The following is an 11470-nucleotide window of genomic DNA, read 5'->3' on the forward strand; positions in this document are numbered from 1 at the left end:
ACGGTTCGGTTTTGCCGTATTGAACGGCCCTAACTATTACCACCATTGATGCCAGAAAGCTATGGGCCTGTCTGCTTTTATGCTCTGGCCCATAATATATACTGATTCAATTAGACCTAAGTTGCTGAAAAAGATGACCCGTTTGACTGCTCTCTGGACCCGGTTTACAATCATAAATAGCGTGAAAAAACAGATTAGCGTCCCAACGACCTATATATACAACACGACGGAATCTTCTAGAATCACAAAAATTAAGAAACGTGTTGACGTGTCACCTAACTAGAACACCGTCGCGAATCAAAATATCAACGCACCGTCACTATAAACATCTCTCCAACCTCGCCCTCGTGCTTCTTCCCTTTAGTCTCCGCGGTTGCTTCATAACGTCGTCTTCCCCCAATTTTCCCCCAATTCAAAACCCTAATTTTCCTAATCTGTTAATTTCACCTCGAATCAGGCAAAAACCCTAAAAATTCGGGAAGATTTGAGCTTGTTCTTGCTCGCCGATCGATGGGTCGCGGCTCAGCCACGTCGCTCGCTCCCGGGTTTCGTTTCCACCCGACGGACGAGGAGCTCGTTCGCTACTACCTGAAGCGCAAGGTCTGCAACAAGCCCTTCAAGCTCGACGCCATCTCCGTCACCGATGTGTACAAATCCGAGCCTTGGGATCTACCAGGTTAGATAATCGAATTTGGTTTAAGCTTCAATTGTGATAATAATCTTGAATTAGGTTTTGAGTCGATTGTGTTTTGTAGAAAAGTCGAAGCTGAAAAGCAGAGACTTGGAGTGGTACTTCTTTAGTATGCTGGATAAGAAGTACAATAATGGATCGAAAACGAATCGCGCCACGGAGAAAGGCTACTGGAAGACGACGGGGAAGGACCGGGAGATTCGTAATGGTTCGAGAGCCGTGGGGATGAAGAAGACGCTTGTTTATCACAAGGGGAGAGCTCCTCGTGGTGAGAGGACTAATTGGGTTATGCATGAGTATCGTCTTACTGATGAGGAGTTGAAGAGAACTGGTGCCCCACAAGTAAAGATACCTTTTTTTTTTCTTGTGATGTGGAAAGTTTTATGGATTGAGTTATTGACTTTGTTGAGTGTGTTGTGTAGGATGCGTATGTGCTGTGTAGGATATTCCAGAAGAGCGGTACGGGGCCTAAGAATGGGGAGCAGTACGGTGCTCCTTATCTTGAGGAGGAGTGGGAAGAGGATAAAATGACTTTTGTGCCTGAACAAGAGGCTCTTAGTGAAGGGTTGGGTGTTGATTATGATGTATATCTCGACATTGACGAGTTTGACGAGGTTTGTGTGTTAAGTAGTAGCTTTAGCTTTCTTTATGATTAATGTATATTGTAATTGTGTTTAGTGATGGGGATAGCATATACTGAAAGTGTTATAAGTGATGTGGTTACAGATATGGAACATGATACCTGTCTAGATTTTAGATTAGGGATATATGTTAGTTAGCTTAGGTTTTGGCATATTGATGATGATAACATACATTTCTACATTCATGGCATTTCTTTTGTTTGAACGTTTGTATTTGATTTTCTTTTGCAGAAGCCTGAGAATCTTGTGGTCTATGATGCCATTCCTGTTGAGCCTAATTATTACCATGGAGAATCAAGCAATAACGTTGAGTCCGGAAACTACTCAGACTCTGGAAATTACATTCAACAAATTGACTCTGGTGGTTGCTTTGAACAGCCAATTGAAACGTTTGAGGAGGATCAGAAGCCTATCATCCGGGACGGTAGCATTCAGCCCTGTTCTCTGTTTCCCAATGAACAGAATGATGAGAACGTGGTGAATCTGCAAACATCCAACGATAATGTATTTGCGGCCGAGAATTGCTACAGTGACATTCCGATTGATACCAACTATATGCCTGACGAGTCATTCATCGATCCTAGCAACAACCTTCCACTCAGTGATGGTCTGTACCTGGAAGGGAATGATCTCGGCAATGCGCTACCAGATGATTTTGACTTTGAAGATTATCTCGAATTCTTTGACGATGAGGACGCTCAGAATTTGACTCTCGATGTTTCTCAATTGTTGGGATCTGAAGATGCTCTTCCTGACCAAGAAGGCAGTGACCAGATGGTAAGAGTCTTGCTTTCGACTTGCTTAGTTTTTCTATATGTTTTAAGTCCTTTCTAACTTACTTTTGCACCAGCAGCCTTCCTCTGAAGACTTGGAGAAGAATGTCGCTGAAGGCAAGGAGGCGGTGGAGAAAGATGAAAGTGGCGAAGGATCTTCCTCAAAGCAAGATGCAGATGTCACAGACTTCGACTCAGGTAACGCTCAGATATGTTCATACATTCCAAGTTAAACAAATTATTTGATGACCGATTCTAACTCTTCTGAAACTAAATCATGCAGCTTCAAAGTACCCTTTCCTCAAGAAGGCGAGCCAGATGTGTGGAGCGACATCTTCATTTGCTTCCCAGTTCCAAACAAAGGACGGCCGGCTACACGCAGGGCAATCTTCAGGTTCGGTTCATGTTACTGCAGGTATAATCAGAATATCAAACATGAATCTAGCAGCGGATATGGGCTGGTCATATGACAAGAACAGTAACCTTAACGTAGTCCTTTCTTTCGGCTTGGTCCAACGGGATGATGGGATGAGTTCCTCTGTAAACAAGACGGGAGGAGTTCCAGCGAGAAGAGCTATGTTGATCTTCATCTGCTTATGGGCTCTCCTGCTCTCCGTTAGCTTCAAGATAGGAACCATGGTCTCTGCTCGGTGATTAACATCAAAAAGTTGTACCTCTCCCAACTATATATAGGCTTTACTTTGGCAATGCTTTGCTGCCCCCAATATTTTATCTTTCGTGTAAGGATTTTGTGTAGTTTGAACTCTCTTTACAGTTTCTGGTTTAACTTCCAGAAATAAGAACATAATTATCAATTGATTAAGTTGGAACCATTGGCTTTAAACGCTTCAAACTGGAATTATCAGCAAAATGTAGTTCTTTATTTAAGATGAGCTTGAAATAACAAACACATTCATAACAAACAAATTGATTCTGAATCTTTTGTAATAGATAGAAAAAAATAACTTATGTATCACACTCAAAAGTAGTATTATAAACCAATGTTGGATTCGAACGTTGAGCATCTTCAAATGTATGTATTGTTTGGGATCTCTACCTAGTACCCCAGCCCCAGCCTTGCTTTTTCACGGTCCCGTCTTCTCTTTCATCCGATGCTAACTTCTGTTTTCTAAGCATCTCAACTTCAGCTTCAATGGATTGTCCTGACTCCAATGCTTTCTGCAGTTCTGCTATTTGTGCCTAAGACATTCCATAAGAGAGAGAATCGCCAATGAGTTGGAGATTTTGGAAAAACGACACAACCGGGCAAACTTAAAGCAGACTGTGAATGTAGAAGGAGGCTTTTGTATACCTCGAGTTTAAAGCATCTTGACCGCTCTGAGATAAGTTGACCTTGTACAGATTGGAGTTCCTGCAATAATGTGAAAAGATTGTGAATCTAACACAAAAGGGGGAAGTAACATTTCACTTGACAGTGTTGAGAGGTACGAACTTGAGATAGTTCAGCGTGGGTGCTATTAACTTCATCTATCTTTTCCCTGAGCTTCGAGTTTTCTACTTGGGTTTCTGCAACAGATGACTCCAGAGTTCTTTTTTCTTCTTTAATGGAATCGATTGTGTTTCTGATATTACTCCCAGAGAAGCTGTTTCCTGTTCCGTTGAGAGTTGGGTTTGCAGGTGGTGGAGGAAAATCTGAACTATCTGACTTGGCTATGGCATAAGCAGCAGTGACAGAGGCCGCAGCTGCAGCGGCTGCTGGTGACTTGAAGATTTTGGGATGCGAGGATGATTCTCCGGGCTTTAGTCTCATGACGAATATCTGTGTGAAAAGAAGACGAGAGTCGAATATAATGGATAAGACGTATCACTAAGGCATGATTTGCGTAAGCTGTCTATGGGCTTACATCATTGTTATACTTTCCGTTATAGCCGCCAAAAGCTACTAAGATGTTCTCCCCAAATACTGATGCTGAGCACACACTAAGGCCCTGCAGTTTGAATAATACATCAATACATAAGAAAACTCAGACATGAAAGAAATTGAATTTAGGATTAGTTGATCAACCTCACTAGCAAGTGGATGCCTTGCTCCTACATGTGTTGATGTAGACCAAACCAGCTTCGACATATTTAGAACAAGGGTCTCTAAACAACCTGCACGCACGAAAGGAAAGAGTCACAGAGGAGAGATGCATGCAAAAGCCTGTTAAGCAAGCGGATACGTAATTATAGAACCAGAGATTGCATTTACCGGTACTGTTATCACCGCCCCCAACAATATACCAGTTTTCGTCAATGGTTATTCCTGCGTGTCCTGCCCGAGGAGTTACATCATCTCCCTGAACATGAGGCTGTGACCACTCCATCTGCGATGTATGCAAGATAATTATCAGAATCATGATGAAAATGATAAATAAAATTCCAGAAAAAATGTGCTTACGGTTTGCAAGTCGAGGATATGAAGATCATTGAAGAAGATAGAATGAGAACAACCACCAAAAATCAAGAGGTAACGATTGGAGTGTGTAGCAGCTGTGTGGTCAAATCTGGGAACTGGGCGTGTCTGCCTACTCAAACAAGAAAAATACACACTTGAGATGTAAGACCTGCAGTAAAACATAAACAATAAATTTAGTTGAATAAAACTTACGATGTCTCAACCACATCCCAAGTCATTGTCTCGAGATCAAGAACATGCAGATCATTCAGGAGCCTCCTTTTCTTATCTTCCCCACCAAAAACAAAAACTCGGGAACCTACCAGCGTAATGGAATGTCCACCGCGTGATACCTATAAAACAAAAACAAAAAAGAGTATAACTAGCCGAAACATAAAAATGTGTACGGACCAATTCAGATTAACAGTTTCCCTACCGGAACATTCCCCGAGGCCTCAACGACTCCACACAGATGTGTTTCCAAATCAATGAGCCGCACTGTAAGGAAGAATCAAACACACTTTATAAGCATCTGAAACAGAGCATCCACATGATTATTTTTCTCTTGCATCTCACAGAACAACATCTAGATATTGGCTAACCTGACATGTTATCTGATTGATTCTTGGAGTACCCACCGATCAGAAGAAGCTTGTGTCCCCACTTAATCTGCCAAGATTTTTCACAATTTTTTTGAACATTTCAAGTATATGATTGCAAAAACTCTTGTGCAAGTAAAAAAAACTTTACCATACGGTGATCTGAAATAGCAGGAAAAGCCTCCCCTAAGCTACCAACACCGTCTTCAGTTTTAAGTTTCAGACTATCCCAAGTCAAACTTCTAAGATCAAACACCTGACAAGTTGATGAGTTCAGCAAATCAAACACAGATCCATTAAATAGATAAAGTAAACAGAGAATTAAACTAACCTGGACATCAGATAAGTAACGGCCGTTACGGCTTCCACCGACAATGTAGAGCTTCTCGTCAACAACCACCGCCGCATGCTGCATTTTCCATAAAGAAAACGATTCAATCAGATAAGTATAAATCTCTCCAATCAAATCAAAACGAATCCACCTTGTACCGAGCTGATGCTCGTGAGCCAGGAACAGTGAGCTGCGTCCACTCATCGTGGGGGAGATTCGAATGCCAATCACCGACGTCTATCTCTTTCCTGATCTCTTCCATCGTCTGCCAATTTTGTAGAACAAGTTACGAGATGAGCTTCGATCTCATCTGATTTAACAAATTGATATCGAATTAAGAAAATTCATACGAGATACAGAGACTAGGGGGAACAATGCGATCACAATGAGATCTGAACATTAATTAAGAGAGAACGGATAAAATAAAGGGAAGGAGGTAGACGAACATGAAGATAGTAATCGAGATGGCGGCGATAGTTAGAGCCGCCGGAGAGAGCGAGTGGTATCGGAGCCGGAGAAGGTGAAAGGAATGTGGGAGTGAGATTGAATCGTCTCCATGTATATGATAATTTGTGGGCATTTACGTAAATTTAGAAAGTTCCTGGTACTTTCAGTAATAATTAAATTCAAGAAGTACGGGGTGATTCGGAAAATATCAAAAGCTTACTTGTCAATTAGGTGGGTGGTTTTGTATAGATATGAGAAGATAGGTGAAATTTGGGAAATATTAAAAGTTCCGGATAATGAGCCTAAATAATAAAAATATATGAAAAATTGTTTTTAAAAAATATATATTATATATTTTTAATGCAATTTTTATTAACTATTAATGAAAAATTGTGAAGTTTAAGAACATTAATTGTATTTTTTAAAAAAAAATTTGTCTTAAAAATATAAAAAATATAAAATTACAAAAAGGGCAACAAAACTGAAATAAAGTTATTAAACAAAACAAAGTGAAAATAGTACTTCTAAATCCAAACCTGCTTCTCTCCCAAGAGAAAAAAAAAACACATTGTATTATGTCAAAGACATGAACAAGAAGAAACAAAGCTCCTAGAGAGAACTCTCTGCCTCACTCCAAGATGATTTGTGATCCCCATCTCAAAGCTTAAGCCTCAACAAAATGACCAAAGATGAGGAACCAAGATGGAGACTTCTTTATTCGGTCTCTCTCTCAGAGGCTGAATCAACTTTCTGTTTTATCATCGTCTCAGCTTGTTGAATTGCTCTCTGTGATCCTGTGATCGTCACTTTCCTGTCCATTTTTTGCCATTTCAAAAGTTTAGACATTAGAAGTATTTAACACAATGTTCGGTTATAGCCCTCCCAATAAGGTTAGCTTTTACCTGTCAGTGGTTCCAGACATGAAATCGCCTCGGTCTGATATTTTTATACGAGCACCGGTCATCTGAGTGATTTCCATGATGTTTCTTCCTCCACGGCCAAGGACCAATCCTATATGCTCATCCGACACACCAATTGTCACCGTGCTACCAGCCTCTTCCTGGAATGTATACCAAAAACAAAGCTTAAGAAATGATCAAACGAGCGAAATCATCTCTGAGTGCATTTACATGAACAGGGTGGAACATATATTATGCAAAATTATACACCACACTTCAATATATATTCATAAATAGGGTGGAATATGATGCAAAGAGACTAACCTTTTGGTGGTTTTGATACCTGCCTCCAGAACCGTTGTGTGCGTAGTTAGCTGAATTGTATCCCGCTGTTGCAACAGAAGGAAGCACATACGCATATGGATGACCATGAAAACCAGAGTGGGAAAGACCTAAAATGCCGATTTAAAAGGAACTTACAAGCGAAATAAGCTTAACAACTGACAAGCATCACACACATTCCCCAAAGTAAGAAAGAAATTCAATGTGAGACGAAAGATACTTAAACCCAATACTACCTAGCTGACATTTGACAATGTACATAGTGTAGACCCAAAGAATAGTCCAGAAGTGATCTAACCATATACTTTATTGCTTTCGAAAAATGAACAAATGCTATGCAATCCCAGACATGCAGAACAGGATAACAGAAGAAACATCAATGAGGAAAACAGACACCTAACTAAGCTAATACTGAGTTGATATACCTGCATATGAATATGGGGAATGTACATTCTGGGAGTAATGATCGTCCTCGGTAAGCTTAGCCAAAATCAAATCAATTGCCCGCATCTGCTCCTCAAAGGTTCCAGATAACGTCACTAGCCTATCACTCAACCCATAGAAGGTATTATCCAGAGGGGATATCTTAATACCAGCTTTAGATTCCTCAGTAAATGACCTGTGTCAATAGAAATAAATCTTTTAACGGCTGGTAACAGCAGTATTACTGAAGTCAAAACAAAACAAAACAAAACAAAAAATGCAACAACATATTCTAAAAAAATTTAAGAGAAACTAGACATCCCTAACTAACACTAATACTTCAAACTGAGCCATCTCTACTATCCAGAAACCTATTTGCACCTGTTATAGGATCTTGACTTGTTTATGTATGCATTCAGGGAAAATAAATTCCTCTCTTAATATGAATCCGAGAAAATGAGCATGGAAGAAATGCAAGAACATGACCAGATACATTACAGATGTAAGTTGGTGATTTTGATGTGCTATAAGAAATGGTGGCTCTGACAAGCTCATACAATCTTCTGCGAAAAATTTCAAAACAATAACTTACTTGATGGTGGCCCCTCCTTTTCCAATAATGCCTCCACAAGAACTGTTAGGAACCACGAGTCTTAGTCTTCTCCTAGGCTCAACATCACTACCTTCTTCAGCATGAAGCTAAACAAACAAACATAAAAAATCAAAAAACTGCTCTCGTAACAACTTAATATGTATACATTAGTTAAAAGCAGTTGTGATATTACCTCGCTGTGCAATTTATCAAGGATAAGCTCAAGTCCATTGACAACTTCTTTAATGGATCCCGATATCATAATAATCCTATCAGTCGTCCCAGGGAAAAACTCTTGGTTACGCGAGAGCTGGATCCGGGCCCCGGACTTAGCCTGAAACTCGGTGATGGTGGAGCCTCCTTTCCCAATGACAGAACCAGCAGCCGCATTGGATACAAGAAACCGAATGTGCGTTGGCTTCTCAGCAGAGTCTGCAAGAGAGAGAAAGCCATTATAAAGTCAAAGAGAGAGAGAGAGAGAGCATAGAATCCTCATCAGTAGTTGAGCTAAACGCTGAATTGAAATTCGAAAAAGGCAGAAAAAAAACAATCTTTGCTAAAAAAACATACAACCTCGATTAAATACTACTCCCTCTGATTGATTTTAAGCACACAACCTAAGGAAACAATTAATTTTGTATATTTCCTATATAAAAACACAATTACCTATACACCTAACTATACTTGAACCAATAGAAAAATAAATTGTTAAATAAAATTTATAAATTTTGCATGAATGTCGAAAACAACACTTATTTTGTAACTAAAAAATTTCAGAACAACGACACTTAATATGAAACGGATGGAGTATATGAAGATGAATTTGATCTAACTCAAATCACATAATTGTTTGGTTATTTCCCTAAGTATAATTATTTAGCATTCTAAACAAGTTACAAGATTTTCTTCAATGCCAAATCTAGAATGTGGAAATGCATTATCTTTGTTCAAAAAGAGCAGATCGGATCGGAAAATAGTACCATCTTCGGAAGGTTCAGGGGATCGGTCGGTGAGCTCTTCAGGGGCATATGACTCGGTGGACTCCATTGCCGCTGCAGAAGATAAATAAGAATCGAATCGAATCGAATCAATCGACATTACCAATACAACGAAGGAGATAAGACTCTGAGATTGGGAGAAGAAAATTCAAAGAGTTACCTCTGTTCTCGCACAATTCGAATCTCCTCCTTCCTTCCTTCCTTCCTTGCGTCGCCGACACTTTCTCGAGCCTGTGGTTTTTCTGAATCTGAGGGAGAGAGTTACTCTTCGATATGCCGTTTCTAGATCCTTGCTGGATTCGTCGTCTTTGTCGCCGAGCGATTTGCCAAGTGAATTGAAGGTTTGGCTCTTTGTGTATTTTGATTATCTTTTTCTATCCACTTGCTTATTCTATTGTTATTTTCCTTTTTTCATCTTATTTTATAGTTAAAAGATCTAAAATTATTAAATCAACTCAACTTTCATTAAATTACGATGACAAATAAGTTAGTGATTCTACATTTTAGATTAGGTGATTTTATCTTTTCAAAATCCATTATTAAAAATATTTGAAATAACTATGAGAGTTTAACATATTTATAACATTAAATTATGAAATAAATAGCAATTAGGTGATGTTATCTTTTCAAAATCAATTATTAATTTATTCAAAAAAGTCAATTATTAATACATTGATTTATTTTTTTTGCATCCATTAAATGTTTTTCTTTGAACTTTGAATTTTTCATAGTTTGTTAGTTACACATTTGAAAAAAAAAAAGAAGTTAGTGATTACACATTATTAGATTTTCAAACTATACAACACATCAGAGTTGACAAAGAAGATAATAAATACTTAGATTAGATACCATTAATGGTAATGCATGTCTATTATTTGGATTCGTCAATTAATGAATGTCAATAGTATTAGTTATAATGTGATTTAAGTATTCAGCTCGACAATAATGGGAAGTGGCAACCAGTATTTGCCTCATGACAATGCTATGCAGATTAATTAGTGAAAATTTTAATATATTAGTCATAGTTTTTCTTGGTATGACAAATTAAAAATTTGGAGAAGACCAACCAAATCAAGTTGCATTATACTTTAATTTTTTTAATTAGACAACTACTTCTCGTTATATAATTTCAATTAGATCCATGCGGTTAGATATTTATTTAGCGGGCTGTTATTGGGCCTACTTACAACACTCGGCGTATTTTAACTGTAGTGCGACAACTCGAGCAGGCTAAACCTGAGAAGCCGTTAGTCGTTAAAACACATCGCATCCCCAAAACGCAGTCGTTTTTCTCAGCTATGGCGTTGAGCTAAGCGACTACCTCCTAATCACTCTCGTCGAAGAAGACTAATATGGACTTAACCTAACATGGACTTAACCTAACATGGTTAACCTAACAGAGTTAGTCCTAACCATGCAAACCCATTTGTAATCCTAACCCTTATTTTTTAAACAGGGTTTAAACAGGGTTGATCCTAATAAGACCAGGGTTTAAATTCTAACGTTTTTATTTTGATTCACATAACTATTATACAATATTTAATAATATTTTTCACCAAAACAAACTTAAATTCAAGTTTTTTCGCCAAAAACTAAACAACGAAATTTTCCGTCGAAACCGCAAAATCGAGTTTTCAACTAAAACAACAAAATCGAGTTTTCCTTCCAAAAACGCAAAATCGAGTTTTTCGTCAAAACTTCGAAATCGAGTTTTCCCGCCAAAAAATCAAAATCGAGTTTTTCGCCAAAACCTCAAAATCGAATTTTTCCGTGAAAACGTAAAGTTAATTTTTTTCTGGAAAACCCGTAAAACTCAATTTCACGGTTTTGGCGGGAAAACTCGATTTGCCGGTTTTGGAGGGAAAACTCATTTTTGCGGTTTTAGTTTTGGCGGAAAAACTCGATTTTGCGGTTTCGGTGGAAAAAATCGATTTTGCGGTTTCGGTGGGAAAACCTGATTTGCCGGTTTCGGCGGGAAAACTCATTTTTGCGGTTTTGGCAGAAAAACTCGATTTTGCGGTTTCGGCGGGAAAATGCGATTTTACAGTTTTGGCGAAAAAACGCGATTTGCGGTTTCGGCGGGAAAACCCGATTTGCCGGTTTGGGGAAAAACTCGTTTTTGCTGTTTCGGCGGGAAAACGCGATTTTGTAGTTTTGGCGGGAAAACTCGATTTTGCGGTTTTGGCGGAAAAACTCGATTATGCGGTTTTGAGGGGAAAACTCGATTGCCGGTTTTTTGCGGGAAAACTCGATTTTGCGGTTTCGGCGAGAAAACTTGATTTGCCGGTTTCGGCGAAAAACTTGATTTTGCTGTTTCGGCGGGAAAACGCGATTTT

General features: G+C 38.8%; 3 protein-coding genes across 6 annotated transcripts; 1 reads left to right on the plus strand and 2 right to left on the minus strand.

Moving 5' to 3' along the window:
* The first annotated feature begins 323 nt into the window (after window positions 1-323).
* On the plus strand, window positions 324-2938 carry LOC106335045 (NAC domain-containing protein 78-like). 2 transcript variants are annotated; one of them, XM_013773463.1, is made up of 6 exons: window positions 324-676; window positions 756-1033; window positions 1114-1305; window positions 1564-2109; window positions 2183-2303; window positions 2389-2938. In XM_013773463.1, exons 1-6 carry the CDS (start codon window positions 511-513, stop codon window positions 2757-2759), a joined length of 1674 nt encoding a protein of 557 aa, XP_013628917.1. In that variant the 5' UTR covers window positions 324-510; the 3' UTR covers window positions 2760-2938. The 2 variants fall into 2 exon arrangements, with proteins under 2 accessions (XP_013628917.1, XP_013628918.1); XM_013773464.1 differs by having other exon boundaries at window positions 329-676; window positions 2186-2303.
* A 94-nt stretch (window positions 2939-3032) lies between these two features.
* Window positions 3033-5985, minus strand: LOC106335046 (acyl-CoA-binding domain-containing protein 4). Of its 2 annotated transcripts, none has more exons than XM_013773466.1 (14): window positions 5880-5985; window positions 5585-5698; window positions 5434-5511; window positions 5254-5358; window positions 5106-5172; window positions 4940-5001; window positions 4717-4856; window positions 4507-4633; window positions 4318-4432; window positions 4132-4220; window positions 3971-4054; window positions 3559-3885; window positions 3418-3477; window positions 3033-3305 (listed from the first exon to the last, which is right to left on the minus strand). In XM_013773466.1, the coding sequence occupies exons 2-14, from the start codon at window positions 5693-5695 to the stop codon at window positions 3159-3161; spliced, it is 1512 nt and encodes a 503-aa protein (XP_013628920.1). In that variant the 5' UTR covers window positions 5696-5698; window positions 5880-5985; the 3' UTR covers window positions 3033-3158. The 2 variants fall into 2 exon arrangements, with proteins under 2 accessions (XP_013628920.1, XP_013628919.1); XM_013773465.1 differs by having other exon boundaries at window positions 5585-5743; window positions 5880-5981.
* Window positions 5986-6387: 402 nt separating this feature from the next.
* LOC106328213 (protein BTR1) lies at window positions 6388-9540 on the minus strand. Of its 2 annotated transcripts, none has more exons than XM_013766611.1 (8): window positions 9295-9540; window positions 9117-9188; window positions 8330-8568; window positions 8137-8243; window positions 7547-7740; window positions 7104-7168; window positions 6783-6940; window positions 6388-6691 (listed from the first exon to the last, which is right to left on the minus strand). In XM_013766611.1, exons 2-8 carry the CDS (start codon window positions 9181-9183, stop codon window positions 6595-6597), a joined length of 927 nt encoding a protein of 308 aa, XP_013622065.1. In that variant the 5' UTR covers window positions 9184-9188; window positions 9295-9540; the 3' UTR covers window positions 6388-6594. The 2 variants fall into 2 exon arrangements, with proteins under 2 accessions (XP_013622065.1, XP_013622064.1); XM_013766610.1 differs by having other exon boundaries at window positions 7104-7231.
* Between the last annotated feature and the right edge of the window lie 1930 nt (window positions 9541-11470).

This window comes from Brassica oleracea, chromosome C3 (genome assembly GCF_000695525.1).
Source record: "Brassica oleracea var. oleracea cultivar TO1000 chromosome C3, BOL, whole genome shotgun sequence".
Taxonomy (NCBI): domain Eukaryota; kingdom Viridiplantae; phylum Streptophyta; class Magnoliopsida; order Brassicales; family Brassicaceae; genus Brassica; species Brassica oleracea.

Excerpts from the sequence above, each read along its gene's own strand:
- LOC106328213 (XM_013766610.1), bottom strand. The coding sequence starts at position 9,183 with ATGGAGTCCACCGAGTCATATGCCCCTGAAGAGCTCACCGACCGATCC. Across the intron at positions 7,741-8,136 it reads AAAGGAGGGGCCACCATCAA|GTCATTTACTGAGGAATCTA; the intron begins GTAAGTTATTGT and ends CTATTGACACAG. Across the intron at positions 7,232-7,546 it reads TTCCCCATATTCATATGCAG|GTCTTTCCCACTCTGGTTTT; the intron begins GTATATCAACTC and ends TCGGCATTTTAG.
- LOC106335045 (XM_013773463.1), top strand. The coding sequence starts at position 511 with ATGGGTCGCGGCTCAGCCACGTCGCTCGCTCCCGGGTTTCGTTTCCAC. Across the intron at positions 1,306-1,563 it reads ACATTGACGAGTTTGACGAG|AAGCCTGAGAATCTTGTGGT; the intron begins GTTTGTGTGTTA and ends TTTCTTTTGCAG. Across the intron at positions 2,304-2,388 it reads TGTCACAGACTTCGACTCAG|CTTCAAAGTACCCTTTCCTC; the intron begins GTAACGCTCAGA and ends TAAATCATGCAG.
- LOC106335046 (XM_013773466.1), bottom strand. The coding sequence starts at position 5,695 with ATGGAAGAGATCAGGAAAGAGATAGACGTCGGTGATTGGCATTCGAAT. Across the intron at positions 5,002-5,105 it reads TCAATCAGATAACATGTCAG|TGCGGCTCATTGATTTGGAA; the intron begins GTTAGCCAATAT and ends TCTTCCTTACAG. Across the intron at positions 3,478-3,558 it reads CCCACGCTGAACTATCTCAA|GAACTCCAATCTGTACAAGG; the intron begins GTTCGTACCTCT and ends ACATTATTGCAG.